Below are 18,116 nucleotides of genomic sequence, written 5' to 3'. Positions count from 1 at the left end.
ACGCGTAGATTATACGTGGTAGAGCCCAACGCTCGTAAGCGTCGAGGGTACGAAACATCTGTCTATAATAGTACGAGGATCTAGTAAAGCCTGCATGTGCTACACACAGCATTGCGCACCGTGCATCTCGGAAGCGTTGACGCGTGCGACTGAACCGTAGGTGCTCTTTATCGTTGATTGTATCATTCTTATCACTTTTTTTCTTCCCTCGCGCAACGTGCGCGGGGCGACCTTCGATTAATCCGTATTACGTTTGGTGCGACTCTATTAATTAATTAATTAATTGATCTTCCTTTTTTTCTGTTTCCTCAACACTCTAGTTGTTCAGGATTAAGCCTCTGCCAGTGTTAGTAAGTACCGCCACTTGATCTGGTGTGATTGGACTGCTGTAGTTAGAAGGCTATGCGTATACATATATATTACTTTTATATATATATTATATATATATTACATTCATATATACATTACATGCCTCATATTCTATCTCTGCTCCTATTACCTATACACGCCATCGCTGAAAAGTAGAACTCTCTACTCGGACTTCCGTGTCAATCGATTTTCCTTTTTAATTCCGCGTTTAACTCGCGTCGCCTCTACTTCGCGATAGGAGTCCTCAAGCGCGAGTAATACATATCGATACGTTCGCTTATGTGCCTATATACGAGAAAATTTCCATTCGCATGGGCGCTCAGAGGAATGCTTTAGAAATGAAAGAAAAGCCTGTAAAAAATTATATAGTTTCTGTAGTATTTACAGGAATTAATTAGAAGCTAAGATAAAAATATATTTTAATTTCAATTAAGCTATTTTGATTTTAAGTCATCGATAGTTTATGAAAAGTTGGAAATTAAAGGAAAAATTTGTTGAATTAAACTTTGCGGATATAAATAAAAGTGTGAAGATAATTTTGCATAATTTTATTGACAATATATATATAAATAAATTTAATAATATTTATTTTTCCTACATTTTTAGCCTGAACGTCCATGTATTTCTTGTCAAAAGAAATTTTTTCGCTTCTTAAAGCACTTGATGTAATTTGTGAAAAAATGATTGTCCTGCCTGAGAACGTGTGGCTCTTTCTTATGCTTAAATTCGAGGGATTCGACATTCCCGAAAAGAGCACTTGCTGACATGATGCTAGCACAGACATACCGCTTTTTAAAATCTATAGACGACGGTGCCACACGTTGACAGGGGTCACGATTAACGTTACGATCAACCGAGTGTCCGCGAAGATATCGATTCTTGTATATTTGATTATTTATATCCGGGATATCCAAAATTGCGGAATTTAAAATCTTGCGATTGCCATACGATTCGGGAATTGAGTGGACGTAAGTTATTAAATCTTGTTTCATATTTTTTGATGATTTGGTTTTAGCCCGGAAATGTCTTTCTCCTAAAGAGAACACTTTATACGCGATTAACGATTTAATATTATCAATACGCATGAAACTTATAAATTTTTTACATACATAGTGTATATGTTTTTGTATTTATTTATTTATACATTAACGATTTTATGAACGGATTTTAACCATGTCCGGGTTTTCTCTTACTAGAAGTCATGGCAACCCTAAATAACCGTGCAATTTTATCGATATGTAAAACTTACAACACAGATAATAAATCTGTACGAATATTATCGATATTAATTTATCGGTAAATCATAAGTGATGATATATTAATATCAAGAGTTATTTATATATTAAATAAGAAAAAATATTATTATGGGATATTAAAATGTTACAAATTAGTTGCTGAACAAAACAGTATAATGTATTCAGTTACTATTCAAAAATTCTTATCCATCCAACGCACGTAATTAATACATACGTTAATTAGTTCTTGTCGATATTCTAACTTCCAAATATTCAGACAAAATTTCTAATTTTAATTAAAACCAATATATAATTATGATATCTGTATCGGATTAATAATATTCGTACGGAATCAATGAACAATCAGTTTTTTCCCTCTTCTCCATAATCCTCGCGTCTCTACATATTAATTATTAATCAAATATCTCCGCGGCTCTCTGTGTTTTTCATGAATGATACACGCGTTAACCAGAAGCCACTCTCGTCACTATGCAACCATATTACTCATCATACCCACCTTTTTATGCGTCGTTCTTTACTCACACATTCATTGTAGTGGCCGCGTCGCATATCTGCATCATGCATCTTCGGTATGCGTGCGTGCGCGTATACATGTGCGTCTGTTTTGCGTGATGTGCAGCAACTAGTGCTTGAGCTTCTTGTAAAAAAAAAAAAACAAAAAAAAACCGGAATTACACTCATACATGTATCTATGTATGCCTTATTTACATGTAAATACGTATTGTGTATCGCTAAATGACCAAATCAGCGCTGATGGTAATACGCGATAAAAAAACTCGCACAATGCTCCCGCGTTTCTCCAATCGAAGAATTTCTCCCGAGCCGAGATGAGTGTACCGATTGATTGTAAAAGCCGCACGGCCTTTTCGAAGTCGATGACCTAACTGCGTACCGATTGCAAAACGTCATACAGCGACGTTCCGAGATCGGCGAATCCATATCTCGTCTGGAAATTTATTTCGCGCGTGTCCCCTTCTTCCTAACTTTTAAGCGATGTGGCGAGATCGAGCTACGAATCGATCGCTGGTTGTCTCGAGATATAACGTGTAAATTCGTATTTTATATGCCTTGTAATATCGATACACTGCAATTTCAACCAACTTGCGAGCGCTCTATTGATACCGTGTACATACTCTACAACATCGTATCGTTACTCTTTGCAAGAGCTATTGCCAGTGCTTACTACATCGCATTTTTCGCTTCTCTCTCGCAATATCTAGATTCGTTCGCTAGCGCAGAGCTATGTAGGTTTATCAGCGATCGATTTAGCCGTAGAACGATATCTTAGTCACGTCTCATGGATCGAGGATCTATTGTTGTTGATGAAATTTTTTTTTACTAATCCAATCGATATCAATGATTTCACTATGCGAATCAATTATATCTTACAATTATATTAAATTTTTTACTTTGTATATTTTGAATAGTTATTTTTCATATAATTTTTCTCATTAAATATGTCAGCAAGCAAAGTGAAATCCTTGATGTCAAACTTAATAGTAATTTTGTAACAACGACATTTCTACCACTTTTAAGAAATTTTAACATGTTTTTCCCTGCACCAACAGATTTTCGTTCGAGCACAATTCGATTACGATCCATTGGAGGACGAACTGATACCTTGCGCGCAAGCTGGGATTGCCTTTAAAACCGGTGACATTCTGCAAATCATCAGCAAGGATGATCATCACTGGTGGCAAGCGCGGAAGGATAACGCGGCTGGTTCCGCGGGTCTTATCCCTTCGCCCGAACTTCAAGAATGGCGCATCGCCTGCATGTCTATGGAGAAGAACAAACAAGAACAAGGTAATACAACTTGGCTATTTGCTCGTCTATTTATGTAAAATTGCTTGTCCATAGGACACAAATAGCGTTTCCAATATCAAATACTGCAATAACGAAAAATGAAAGACGATACTTCTTGTCGAGATTATTTTTCATCTTTCGATGAGGATATGAGTATGAACCAGTTTCCGGTAAATATTTGGATTAACTTACACCGCACGGATCGTTTTCATTTTTACATATATTGAGGATTCTAAGGATATTGAGGATTCCTAAGTAATACACGCTTTGAATTTTGTAGCACTCTCTTCTGGTTCCAGAGATATGCGATTTTGAAGTATCATAAATTTCGTATTTACTTGTGTCATCTTTTCGTTATATTCTACTTACGTGTTTATATTTTTTGTTTACATTTGCTCGTTATTGTATCACTGTCAGTACGCTTCTGGATTACTGTTTAGTTTTGCTAAGAATTTCCGGAAAATATCATCTAACCCAAACCTCAGAAATTCATGTAGTCGTATTGAAAGCTGTTAACGAACTGCGAGAGATAGAAAGACATTATTGACAAAATATCCATGACCGTGTACCTATCCCGTAAATGTAAACAAACACTTTTTCGTCTGCTCTACAATAAATACAATGTATACAAACTTCACTTTTCCTAATATTACTTTATAATACCTGAGAAAAAACATTAAAACTGTGAAACTTCAAAATCGCATATCTCTGGAACTTAGAAGAGAGCGTCACAAAATTCAAAGCGTGTATTACTTAAAAATGTACCCTCTACAATATATGTAAAAATGAAAACGATCCATGTAAGTTAATCCGAACATTTACCCAGTTTCCTTTTGTTATTCTGCGTAAAAGTGGTAAAAACATTTGAAAAAAAAAACAAAGAAAATGTGTATTGATATAATACAGTAATTATGGAGAATATATTCTCTAGAATATGTTCTTTTTTTATTTTTTAATTTTGGATAATTAAACATAAAAATATAATATTTTCTGACTTTGTTGTAAAAGTTTTAATAGTAATTCTAAAGTATTTTTGAAAAGAAAAATTTTCTCTGCAATTGTAGGAACGTTAAACGTTTAAACGCTTAAGATAAAGATAATTTTGGTTGAAATCTTGAATAGTGCGGTAATCACAGGTTCCAGCAGATCGCAGAATTTCTTTCGAATACCGATCAGAAAATCAGAATTTTGCCGATTGAGAAAATTGTTATTACTACATTCTTTCACCGCCGTTTAATCAATCCATTTTCATCCTATCACATACAATGATTCCATCCAGTCAATTCCCATTGATTTTTACTGCTGCCAAAAACGAATGTGCTGATGAAACACGATGTCGTTTGTGTGTTGTTCGATGTGTACAGGTTTTCGATGGAGCATGTGGTATCGTTGTTATCAATCAATTATATTACAAATGAGATACGTGTATCGATAGCATATTATTCGCTGACTACGAATTAGTTAGATAATTGCGGTTTGTCGACGCTGGTCCACGTGGCATCTTGAACGAAAACGAAACGGAGATCGACATCTGTAATTTTATAGTTGAAATCCCATACTTTTTTTATTATGCTTCCAATGTGCATAGAAAACATTCTAAAAAAATTATTTCAACTCTTTATATATCTTAAAAGAAGTGTCGCGCCAAAATCGCGTGTTTTAACGCTCCTAAGTTCTCTCTAAATCCTGTAATAATTGTCAATTCTAGAATATGACAACATGAATAGAATTAATAATTAATAGACTTATTAGTTTGTAATGTTTGATATATAAATTGTATAAATATTATGTGAGAGAAAGAGAAAGGGGGAGGGAAATTACTTGAATCAATTTAATATCTACATCTAAAACTGCAATTGTACATCCGCATTTAGTGCTAAATGTGATTATGACTTTAATCAAAATTGAATACAATATATATTATATTCTCATGTTAAACAAATTAAACTTATAATCAAATAACTGCATTTAGCAGTAAACGTTTGATCCTATCTAAGCTTCAATTAATTACGCTTATTGTTAGAGAGATCGAATCTCATTTTAAAAATTATATTTTAAGCCAGTTTTTTAATTCATACTCCATATGACATGTATAAATGCGTATCGATTTCAAATCTCGAAGCTAGGTACGAACGTTTTTGAAACCATTTCATTTGACTAAATGCGTCTATCATCTCCAGATGCTGAAAACAAAGAATCAACATTTACCATTACTTTGAATATTTATTACTTGAATCGTAAAATTTTAAAACGCTATCGCTTTTATGGTAATCGTAAAGTATTTTAAAAAAGAGATGCTGCTGGGTTCTAAAATCTGGGAAAAACAATTGATGGCTAAAGTTATATATAAAATGATTTATTATTCTGGATTTAGAATTTTTATAACATATCTTTATAATATATGCATATTTAATAAAATGGTTAATCTCTAATACAAAAAAAATATATATATATAAAAATCATGAAGTGGAAAAACAGAGAGAAAGAGAAAATAGTAAATAAGAAAAAATGATAGATACATAAATAATTCCTCTTTAAAGTATGATGTTAAAAATCGAGTTAGAGATTAAATTACGGATTGCAATTGTGAAGCCACCATGCGAACGAGGAACTGGATTAAAGAACATGTAGCAAGAAAAAGTTTGGATTGTCATGTAACTCTATGTCTATATGTCTGCTGACACATGTGGGTGGCATGAGAGACGGATTATAGGGATAGGTAAACGGAGAACTAGCACTCCAGGAATAATTAGCTGCAGTGATATATTTGTTATTGTGTGTTATGCGCGGCTAGATGCTGAAGGAGAAGGTGGATGTTCTTCTCACACCGAAGGCTGCGACGGTTCGACAGGTACGTCTCTGCCTTCAGGTAGACACGTGTAGAAACACGTAGAGGACCATTTTAGACGCATGAAATACAGACTGGATCTATGCTTCTAACACACATCAATACAAAGGGGAGATAGAAAAAAGTAGGACGAACATCTCTCTTCATGGTTTACACACAAGGATAATGATCTCGCTTTTAATAATTCATTTTATATCATGAAATTTATCACACTCAATTTCATAATGTAAATGTGCGCGAAGTATTTTCTCATAACATTTAATGAAACGATTAAATAAAATACTGACAAATAATTGTATAAAATATCTGAATTTTTTATTTAGCTCGAAAATTAGCAATAAATCAGTGTTACTGTTTTACTGAAAACATTATCTGGATAAAAAATTTTGAAAGCTATACATTATATTAAGTCAGTCAAAAAGTAAAGGGATTTTTTGTTTGTTTTTTTTTTGTTTGTTTTTTGTGTTCCTTTACTTTTTCACTGGCCTAATATATTATACACTATATATTGCTATTTTATATAAAGAATGTATCGTGGTTATTACACAGTGAACAAATATTTATGCAATACATGCAGTAAGCTAATCTCTAATTATAATCGCATTGGTTTATTAAAAAAATAACACAGATCTGTAATAATTTTTATTTAATAATTGCTTTTTTAATCAATTTTGAGCATTAATTTTAGAAACATTATTAATTTTATTCATTGCGTATGAATTTAAAAAAAACTGTTGTTAAATTATACAATTATAGAAAACAGAAAATAATTTTAAAAATTTTATATTCTGGATCTGTGTGATAATTTTATAACACATTACATATAAAACGTTATCAGCATAAATAAAATAATATGAGCATTATGTTAATAATAATTTATTAATATAGATGCTATGGCATTCTGTGTTATAAATTAATAGATGCTTTTACATAGCGTGCTTTAATGCATGCGTTATTCGCTGCAAAATATTTCACGCACTTATGCTTATCGCGCACGATTTCACTCACAAACATGGCAGCACGATTATAATCGGAACTTGTGATAGATAATTATATAATCGATTACTCTAGATCTTAGCAGGTAATGACACTCATTGTCAGCGAATATCTTGCCAAAAATTTCATATATAAGATTTTATCTCTGTGTGAGTGTAATTCACATTTCATAATTTTATATTCGAGAGGGATGAAAGTTCTCTTTTACGTTTTATATATATTAAATATTTTTAGCACTTTTAACTTTCTCAATTATTCAAATATTTTGGCAAGATATCGCGGTTTACCCGCAATCATGCTATCATTTGCAGCTATAATATATGTTATAGTTTTGCACACAACGAATTTTCCTAGTATATTCAGTAGCTCTATAATCACGAGGATAACACTCACGATGCAATTCATCATAGCTCCGATTATAATACCTATCTAAGGTTTCACGCATCAGTTACATCACGGATCTTACGTTGTCATCTTGTGACCTGCTGGAACACCCCTTTCAATAGGACACCCCCAAGTGCCTTTGGGCATGGCTTCTTTCGAACTGGCTGATTGAGAATGAATTCTTTTTATCAATAGACAAGATTTTGCTTGACCCAGGAATCGATATTCGCAGAGTAGTTCGTTATTTCTTGTCAGCGTGATTCGTTGATTTTCAAAATGTTTCAAAGGATTGCTAATATTAGTGCACATATCGATACGTGTTATATTTTCAATAGGATAACACATTGTATGGTATAATATAGGCGAAGTAATTATTAGGAGAAGTAATCAGGAAATATTTTAACGACATGAAAGACCTTTTATGCAACTGATTTTTGCGAAAAATATTATTTTTCATGTTCTCTTCTTCTCGTCGAAGATAAATTGCATTATTAACGTTTTATTGTCAGAGAATTTCTGATAGATATTTACAAATCGTATTATAAAGAAATAACCGTCGTTTTATTAATTAATTTCTGGCACACGTACACAATTGATACATGATAATTAAATTTGTGAGCCAATCTCGCTATGTGATGGCCACAGTATTGTTATCGTTTTTTTAAATAAATTTAGCGGTCATTTATCGACAATATATAAGGATTTGATTGTTAGCACGGATAATGGATTCCGTAACATGACACTTGCACAGTAATTTGCAAGTTTACACCGGGCAGACATTTCCGAGCAGAGATAGCCTTGTCTCCAGTTTCGCTCCCATCTATATTAACGATCGTTTCTACTTACAGTAAATTGCTCAATATTCGGCCGGAAAAAGAAGCAATACAAGGATAAATATCTTGCAAAGCACAACGCCGTTTTCGACCAGCTGGATCTGGTGACCTACGAAGAGGTCGTGAAGCTTCCTTGTAAGTCTCATTTTTCATATAATCTACAAATTATCAAATATGACATAGATATGCAATATTAATTTTTCTCTATGTAGCTATAGGGATATCTATTTTTTCTTTATATTATCAGAATTTTTTAAAATAAAGTATGACTATTTAATACGTCTCTTAAAAATTTTATCGTTTCATATTTATTATAATCTAATTACATATGAATGTTAAAGCTTACACATAAAACATTACTAACCATTAATTATCGAAATTGTGTTATTCCTTTCTTTATAGATCCTGCCTTCCAACGGAAAACTTTAGTATTATTGGGAGCACATGGCGTCGGTCGACGACATATAAAGAATACGATTATTTCCAAGCATCCCGATAAATACGCCTATCCTATTCCGCGTAAATATCTCAAATTTTTCCTATATTTTAAACTTAAGTTCCATAATCTTAAAAAAATATGTAAAATTAAATAATTGTGTAAAATATATTTATCGGAAAATATTCTCTCTCTTTCTCTCTCTTATATACAAAATATGTTTCTTATGCAGATACAACGAGGCCTCCACGAAGCGACGAAGAGAATGGTCGTAATTATTATTTCGTATCGCACGATGAAATGATGGCAGACATAGCCATATAATCTACAAATTATCAAATATGACATAGATATGCAATATTAATTTTTCTCTATGTAGCTATAGGGATATCTATTTTTTCTTTATATTATCAGAATTTTTTAAAATAAAGTATGACTATTTAATACGTCTCTTAAAAATTTTATCGTTTCATATTTATTATAATCTAATTACATATGAATGTTAAAGCTTACACATAAAACATTACTAACCATTAATTATCGAAATTGTGTTATTCCTTTCTTTATAGATCCTGCCTTCCAACGGAAAACTTTAGTATTATTGGGAGCACATGGCGTCGGTCGACGACATATAAAGAATACGATTATTTCCAAGCATCCCGATAAATACGCCTATCCTATTCCGCGTAAATATCTCAAATTTTTCCTAAATTTTAAACTTAAGTTTCATAATTTTAAAAAAATATGTAAAATTAAATAATTGTGTAAAATATATTTATCGGAAAATATTCTCTCTCTTATATACAAAATATGTTCCTTATGCAGATACAACGAGGCCTCCACGAAGCGACGAAGAAAATGGTCGTAATTATTATTTCGTATCGCACGATGAAATGATGGCAGACATAGCCGCTAATGAATATCTCGAATACGGTAAATTATATTTATACAAATTTTATCGTATTTGAAATTTCTGGAAAAAAGTAATTATTAGCCATCAACGTTGAGAAATAAATAATAATAGATCAATCTTTGATCAAAACATCAAAAAAATAGTATACGTTAAATACATAGAAAGTATAAAATGCAGCATTCTGAAATATTTATTTTAATGAACAGGTACACACGAAGACGCTATGTATGGAACTAAGCTCGAAACTATTCGTAAAATTCACGAAGAAGGCAGGATGGCCATATTAGATGTTGAACCGCAGGCATTGAAAGTTTTACGAACTGCTGAATTTGCACCTTACGTTGTCTTCATAGCAGCACCTGCATTTGCAAATGTTACGGATGTAAGTATAAAACTAATTTTGTACAAGATTTTAAATTAAATATATATACAAGGACTGTCCATAAAGAAATCGAACTTTAAAAAAAAAAGCGTTTCTCAAACTTTGCAAAAAAAATAAGCCACGAACGCTGAACACAATCTCATTCAAATCATCATAAAACGTAAACTAAGAACAATAGCGTCTTGCTCATAGTGTGAGAAAGTTGCTAAAGAATCCCACTACACAGTGCCACGAGGCAGATGACCTCACGTCATCGCATTCGAGTGCTTCTTTTAAAGTTTGGTTTTTTTATGCACAGCCGTTGTATATCATTTTTATAAAAAATAGTATTCACATATGGTCTTTAAGTATACATAATTAATCTCCAAAATAAAGAATGATATACAAGATTCTCAGCATATAAAAGGAGGAATAACATTTTTATAGAAAACTTTAGCGCAAAATTTTTTATTTTGAAAATTTTGATTAGTTTTTAATTAAATATACCATTCGGATTCCTCTAACAAAATCGCTTGTGTTTTCAGTTCGACGGTAGTCTGGAACGATTGGCGAAGGAATCGGACATGTTGAAGCAGGCGTACGGGCATTTCTTCGATCTGACCATCGTGAACAACGATCTCGACGAAACGATCGCTCAGCTGGAGGCCGCGATCGAGCGCGTGCACACGACACCTCAATGGGTGCCCGTTTCTTGGGTCTACTGACAGCGGTCTTCGCCGATTCGTCAGATCACCACCATGGACTGCAACGGCTCGTCGAGAATGAAGCAGTGATCGCCGGCACCGTAACGGCCATCGGCTCGCGATCCAGCCTCTCGCGAAGATCTGACGGCGACGCCGACAGCTGCCGGCATCCGACAGGAATACGCCGCGGGCAGTTATGTCGAATCAATCGGATATATACCAGAAAAACGTACTCGACGCCGATCGGCTCGACGGTGAAACGATCGACTGGAGTGCGTGACTATATGATGGCCGTGTGTTCATGAAGTTCTTTCCATCTCACTGCGTAATTGTTACCAGTCGCGGGACACGAGGGGAAATTAGCGACGTGTCGGAGTCGTCCTGACGTCGATGAGCGTCGTCGCACGGCGTCCACCATCGAGACGTCGGACCTTTCAAAAATGTGGAACGCGCCATCATCGAGCACGGCGAAATCAGTGACGATAACCACGTCACAATGCGTCTGAAGACGGACGCCTTCTCGCGGACCACCAATTTCTCCTGCACTTCCTTCTCCTTTTGTTCCTCTTTCTCCTCTTTTTCGAAACTTCGAAAATAAAGGGATAAAGAAAAAACCGATCAGCTGGAACTCCTCTTGAACGAGACTACTATATACGAATGCATGTCTTTCTCTCTATTCTGTACAATTTGTCGCATTCCTGGCACGGTTTCAGCGAATCTCTCACAGGAATTCCTCACGACTTGCAACCACTCTAGAGGCAGTTGTTTATGACGCGTGTCATGTACAGAGATACGGCGACAACAAGCACCAAAGAATATATCCTGTTTACGGAAAATCAAACGAAAAACAATAGCCGTTCATGCTTTACGCGGATGTCAACTGAACGGCTGCACCTTCGTATCCTACCTACCCTGCGAAATCTATCAGTCGACTTTCCATAAACTGTAATTGCCTCCTATCGTACTTTATTATAACTATTTAAACGAAAAAAGCTAGAGATCGTGCGGCACGGCAGTGCCCGTTAATATATTATACATATATAGCAAAAGACGAGGGTCCTATCGTAATAATCGAAACCCGTCTGACACCGTTCAATCGAAAAGAGGGAGGGGAAAAAAAAGAACATGAACTCTGGTGTGCTGCCGGCCGTCCGTCATTTAACTGTAACTTTAAGCAGTAGAGAACTTCGCCGGTTTCGTCTTAGTACTTCTACTAATATCTAACGAGTGTTCATCTCTTGTCGCAGGGATCCTACTGCGACAAATCTACGCGTATGCTACGAGCGCTTTTTACGTTCAGTGCCGTCTTTTCTATCTTTCTCTCTGTCGCGTCTTCTTTCATTTTATTTGCCTCTCTATTTCTAACTATCCACCGAGCTTTTTTCCAAATACTTTCGGATAATCGGGGCCGCCGTTGGAGCGGGACGGCTCGCTCGCTCCCTCGCTTGACCGTGCACTTGCCTATGCCATTGCCATTCGTCGTTATTGTTCATGAAACATTATCAGCTCAAATATTCATTGATGCACCACCGAGATTGCGATTATACTCTGTACAGGAGAAGCCCGGAACCGAATCGCACATCTCGGACGAATGCACGGACGGCGGATATCGATCCGGCAGCGAGAATTCTACGCTCTCACTCGAAAGAACTTGTATGCAATTATTAAGTTGATATATGACACACATACATACACACACATACGTACGAATACACATGGGCACATATGTCAAAACTACAATGCCACTCTGTTCGCATTACTTATACACCCTCGTACAAAAGCGCATAAGATCGAATGACGAAGTAACAAAATAAAAAAAAAAAAACGCGGTTTATTATAGGATATTTATAAAACGTAAATTTCAAATAAATAGATAGTCTACCAGCTATATGAAATAATAATGAGGAGAGACAGTCTCGCGCAGAAAAACACACATACATACATGCACATGCGTCTACACACGTACAAGTTTATTATACGCCACGCGCACATACACGCACATCTATCCACTCACAACTTACACCCATACACGCACGCACATAAAAATGTACGCGCGTGTAGGCAAGCAGTCGCATGCGCGCGAGTGCAGATTTACAAGATACAGATTTAACGACTAGATAATTAATATATTTACAAGTGATTAAAGAAAAAAAAGATTAAATGTATGACTAATTAATACTAAAAGAATTATTAGGAGACTAATAGGTGATTTGCATATGCATATGCCCGTAGAACGAAGGAGTGAATGTATGCATACATGCAGGCGCGATGTGATAATTTATTGATAACAACCTCGACGCTCACATCATGGATCTGTTCGGGCTTTCGTCGAGCAGCCTTCCTCGCCTTCCTTGTTGCTGCAATGATCTCGAAACATACATACATAAGCGAACTTGAGCGCGCATCTTACTCCCCCGGGGTGCGTTCTTCCTATTCTGCACGCTGAACGATCACGGCAGGACAACACGCGAGTTGGCCGTGTAGCAAAAGCACACTCGATTATTATATATTTCAGAAACGCAAACGACGGGGAGATCAAGAATCTCGCGCTCGCGAGGATCGATGACGCTAATACCGGACAGAGTCGATTTTCACGAAGCCAGATGTGAATTTGTATGTGAGTAATAGGACACTCGCGAGAGAAAAGTATAAAAAAAAAAAAAGGATTGCCCGCCTCGGTGTGATAGCGTATGTATGCGTAAAACGTTATGAAAGCGCGAGGAGAATGAGTCACAAGTGATTTTGTAATATTTCTTATAAGTTGTAGCTGCCATATCCAGTAATTAAGTACTAGGTGCGTTGAGTGATAATCTGACGACGACTGTTATGCTAATGATAATGATGACGATGATGTTGATGATGATAATGGTGATCGTGATGATCGTACGTGCCGTCGCACGTGTGTGTCAGTTAATTTGGGTGAGTTGTGCTAAGATGTTGAGAGAGACGACGGGTCTAAAGAAAACAATAACAAGTTCATTACAATTATGTAATTATAAATAAGAGGAAGAGACGAAGAGTATTATAACACGTTGTTAATTGAATTAATAAAATTAGCCCAAAGTAATGAAGGTGTTTGATTTGAAGGTAAAAAATTTACGTTTATGTTCTTTGTATTAATTTTTTGTATTGTCTATATTCTTTTGTAATTGACGTCTATGTTTTCGTTTTAACGGATGTCTTCTGTAGCCTCTCTTGGCTGATGTCAACGCCGGTATAAACGTATCTTCCGAACTGTCGGTCTTATTGCACTGTGTTTGATCCATAGGAAACATGTACTCCAAATCGATGTCATATCTACATTTTAAAAAGATAAAAATGTATTTCTGATAATCTCATAAAATAACGGCAACTATGCTGCAGATCAATTGAAATAATTCGCCTTATTTCTGGGAATGATTTTCTTATGGTGAAAATATTTAATTAATTTTTAAAGAAAATTAATCTATTTTTTTTTTAATGTCTGGAAAGAGAAGGGGGCGTCGTTAATAAAGTAATTCGGAAAAACATGTGTAGAATCAATGATTCAAATTATATATTGACTATATGAGAGAGATAAAATAAATATCTTGTATAAACTAAAATAATATTTTGAAGTGTATTTTATCGGCATTCTTTGAAAGATTTTTCAACCGACAATCTTCTGAAGAAACTCTAATCGCAATAATATCAAAACAAGACAAATGTACCTAGGCAGCTTCTCTCGAAGATAAGAAATGACGTTTGCCCCAAGGCTCGCTTCGCGGCTCATGATAAAACTAGATAAATATCGTGGACTTTTGCTCTTTTCAGCACAATGCATTAGTAAGGCCCAGGATTTATAATCTGAATCTAACACATATGTATTGTATACTCCTTCATCTAAAATATATCAAATTTATTATAAAATTGTAGCATGTATGAGAGCTTTCTTCTTTAAAGATATATTACTTTGGAAAAAAAATCGATGTGTGCTCTTAATGATATAATGGATTATTATAGCGATGATCCGTTAGAAAACATTTTTCAACTGGAGAGTTTTGAAAAAACATGTTCATATTTAACACGTTACTATAAAATAAAAAATTAAATATATTCAAAAAATGGAAAGAAATTAATTTTATTTAAGAAATATAAGAAAAAATTGAAATATTTCTCCGATAATACAAAAATGTATCGAAAAATAAAGAAAGATTTAATTAATTAAAGATAAATAGCTATTTACACGGAAACTCAGCGTGTACCCAATGAGCAGGTAAGTCCGACGAGGGAATTTTCCACGTGATGTTACCAACGAGTAGCTCATTGATGGGATCATCAGTGAAACTGTAAGTGAAATTCATGGTAACTTCGGCGTTTTCGGGCGAAACCAAAAGCTCAGCTCGCATGCATCTGTACGCAAGAGCTTCCTCGGAGCTTGCATAGTACTGTACTATGTACCACAATCCGAGAAACTGTAAGAAGTGCAAAGTGTCTGTTATGTGCGAGTGTATGTAGACGCAAAGTTACGCATGAAATGGGCCGACTAGTTCACATACATCACGTTTATTTTAACGCGCTAAACATATGCTAATGAACGCATGTATTATACAGGTCAAGCGATCACGCTCAATAGTAAACATTAAAAACATATTCAAGTGTTAAAAACATGTTCAAGAAATTTTCTAAATGATTATCGATTTGTCTTTACCCTTAAAAATATATTTCTTATTATTTTCCAATTGTAAAATGTAACTTCTTCTTTTTCAAGCACTGTATAAAAAAAATTATGTAATTATATGTTCTCTTTCTAAAATATATATTACACACATCGCACATATTATTCTACTGAAAGAGAAAAAGAATGGTATTCTTACTTAATACATTCAAAAAAGGTACTTTATGTTATACATGAAAACATACACACAATAAATTACTCAAATTTATTCATCGAAAGCGTTTTTTGAAAAAAGAAAATCAAGGCAAGTTGGTTGTATGTGGAACGTCGTATATATGTAGCATGTGTCCAAAATAGTCTTCCAATCTAAAAATAAATCCGCTAAATATTAGCCTGAAAAGAGAGTCTGTGCAAATGCAAGGCTAGTGAATTATAATATACTATATATGCCCAAATGACGCACGTTAAATAAAATTATAAATATTTATACACGTATGTATTACACGTGTTTGTTTTATGAGATTTATTAGATAATTAATTATAAACATTTTGTTGAACATTAGACATTCGCTTCGTTTTAAACCTTCAGATAATATAAATATATTTGGATTTACAGTTGCCGATTTCTATTAAAACAATAATTTTTCATTATTAAAAGATTTCCGTTAAAATATTTTTATACATTAGTTTATTATTTGATTAGTTGTAATTTTCTAATTAGAATTATTTAAAACAAAAACAAAGTATGCAGAATTTATATACAATATGATGAATTTTTAATCGCAAAAATAAAAAGTTGAGATCAAATTCTGTATATAAATAGTTTTTATTGTAGTTAAAATTATTTATCAATTTATTCATTGAATTTATTGATTGAAACAATTATTCGTACCGTGCCTTTCGTATTTGACATTTACGTGTGTGTATGAAGCTGGCATAAAATCTGACAAAAAATAGTAAAGAAAATTTCGCAGAACACAAAGCAGGATGAACTTGGCATCTCGAATCTTTGTTCTGCTTTGAGACAATTTCTTTGGTTTAGTAAGTAGAATTATTTGTTTCAATTGTCAAGAATTATAGAATTATTAAAAATAAAACTAGGATTTGTAATAATTTATAAATTTGCACGGAAAGATATGCTAATTTCATATATACATTATCATTAGAATATTTGCCTAATTGTAGTTATTAATCATATATCTTTAATTTAAAATCCGTTGCAAAGTTAATAACATATATGCAATATTATGCGTAGAATTGCGGTTGATAGAATGTCAACGTCATAGCAATTATTATTTTCTATCTCAAACCAAACCGTACATTGTTAATTGTACGGCAAATGATAATCTCTATTACTATTGCATAGAATCGGCATATTACGCCTAATAAATATAGTCGTGGATTGCGCTCTGTAATTAATATTCGACCGATGTATTTGGCAACGGTATAAATGTTCATTGATTATATTCATTTCCAAAGCCACATCAGCAGCGGATAATATATCAATGCACTTCATACTGTTTCGTAGCAATATATCACGCATTGAATGAAGCACACATCAAACAATGTATCTACGTAAATAATATAGTCCAATCATGAAACAGTCCTCGAGGAAACACATGAGCAAGTTCAATTTATTGACCTATTTATGTATGTAAGACCATGTTTTTGCAACAATATTATATATATATATATATATATATATATGTGTGTGTGTATAATGCAAATGTAAAAGAGAGAAATATATATTTAAAAAATATACAAGTATAGGAGAATTGTTGTGAATAATCTTTCATAGTCGGAAGGGTATTGTTAAAAATAGTTGTATAATATATTAAAATAAAATGTGTGAAACTATTCACTTTTCATTTCCGCGCTATAATGATCTCGCGTCGCGTAGGTGACGAGAAATCTCGTACCTCGGATATATCAAAGTTGCGTATGCCCTTCACTTTTGGACACTTGGTCTTATCCTCCCGTCTCTTCCAAACACCGCCGGAGGCACTGACAAGGAGACCGACGAGCAACGCTATTGTTACCCAACAGAATCTCAAACGTCGTCTCGTGCTGAAATGCATCTTCGCCATGCATTCAGATTTCGTTCACGAATACGCACGAACTAGCCAGCTAAGATTGCGCGCACGACACGGTTTCTTTTCGACTGTCGAGGCGACTAAAGGCCACGTACGTATGTACGAGCGCACGAAGAATGGATGCGACTCATGACTATTACTATACGAATGAAGAGGGGGTGGCCACTATCACGTTCCTCCCTTTGCATTCTTGCTGCTCTTTCGTTTTCAATCGGCAACTTGTTTCATGCGTAGAATTCTCATAACGCCCTGACTCGGAACCAGGACTCGTGGGTGTGCGATTGTCGTTTATAGCTGAAGAGACGTGCTCGCCGCGTGCGAGTTGCTCATTCCGTTTTGTTATTTACGTTTTCCAGCTCGAAATCGGCAAAAAAAATGCGATCTGCGAGAACCTTTTGCGACCCTTTCACTATCGAATTACGATTACAGAATTTACGAGCGTGTCGTTTCTCGTAAGACGTGTGAAATGATAGTCGGTGAA

At 34.5% G+C, this 18,116-nt stretch overlaps 2 protein-coding genes across 2 annotated transcripts in view; one reads left to right on the top strand and one right to left on the bottom strand.

The window, feature by feature from the left end:
* The window catches only part of LOC115233967 (peripheral plasma membrane protein CASK), a 188,232-nt gene extending 175,491 nt beyond the window's left edge, over window positions 1-12,741 (top strand). Inside the window, exons 15-23 of the mRNA XM_029804634.1 lie at window positions 321-350; window positions 3,194-3,431; window positions 8,508-8,627; window positions 8,895-9,011; window positions 9,161-9,243; window positions 9,431-9,614; window positions 9,754-9,861; window positions 10,048-10,223; window positions 10,748-12,741. Of these exons, the coding sequence (XP_029660494.1) occupies window positions 321-350; window positions 3,194-3,431; window positions 8,508-8,627; window positions 8,895-9,011; window positions 9,161-9,243; window positions 9,431-9,614; window positions 9,754-9,861; window positions 10,048-10,223; window positions 10,748-10,927 (1,236 nt within the window). The 3' untranslated portion in view covers window positions 10,928-12,741. The remainder of the gene's footprint in view (window positions 1-320; window positions 351-3,193; window positions 3,432-8,507; window positions 8,628-8,894; window positions 9,012-9,160; window positions 9,244-9,430; window positions 9,615-9,753; window positions 9,862-10,047; window positions 10,224-10,747) is intronic.
* A 1,143-nt stretch (window positions 12,742-13,884) lies between these two features.
* Window positions 13,885-17,753, bottom strand: LOC115233992 (apolipoprotein D). Its single transcript, XM_029804671.1, has 4 exons — window positions 17,462-17,753; window positions 15,111-15,339; window positions 14,596-14,767; window positions 13,885-14,203 (listed from the first exon to the last, which is right to left on the bottom strand). Exons 1-4 carry the CDS (start codon window positions 17,627-17,629, stop codon window positions 14,023-14,025), a joined length of 750 nt encoding a protein of 249 aa, XP_029660531.1. The 5' UTR covers window positions 17,630-17,753; the 3' UTR covers window positions 13,885-14,022.
* Window positions 17,754-18,116: the final 363 nt, after the last annotated feature.

This window comes from Formica exsecta, unplaced genomic scaffold (genome assembly GCF_003651465.1).
Source record: "Formica exsecta isolate Colony F162 unplaced genomic scaffold, ASM365146v1 scaffold192, whole genome shotgun sequence".
NCBI classification, from domain to species: domain Eukaryota; kingdom Metazoa; phylum Arthropoda; class Insecta; order Hymenoptera; family Formicidae; genus Formica; species Formica exsecta.
Note: the sequence above shows the minus strand (reverse complement) of the source record. Positions and strands in the feature narration are given on the sequence as shown.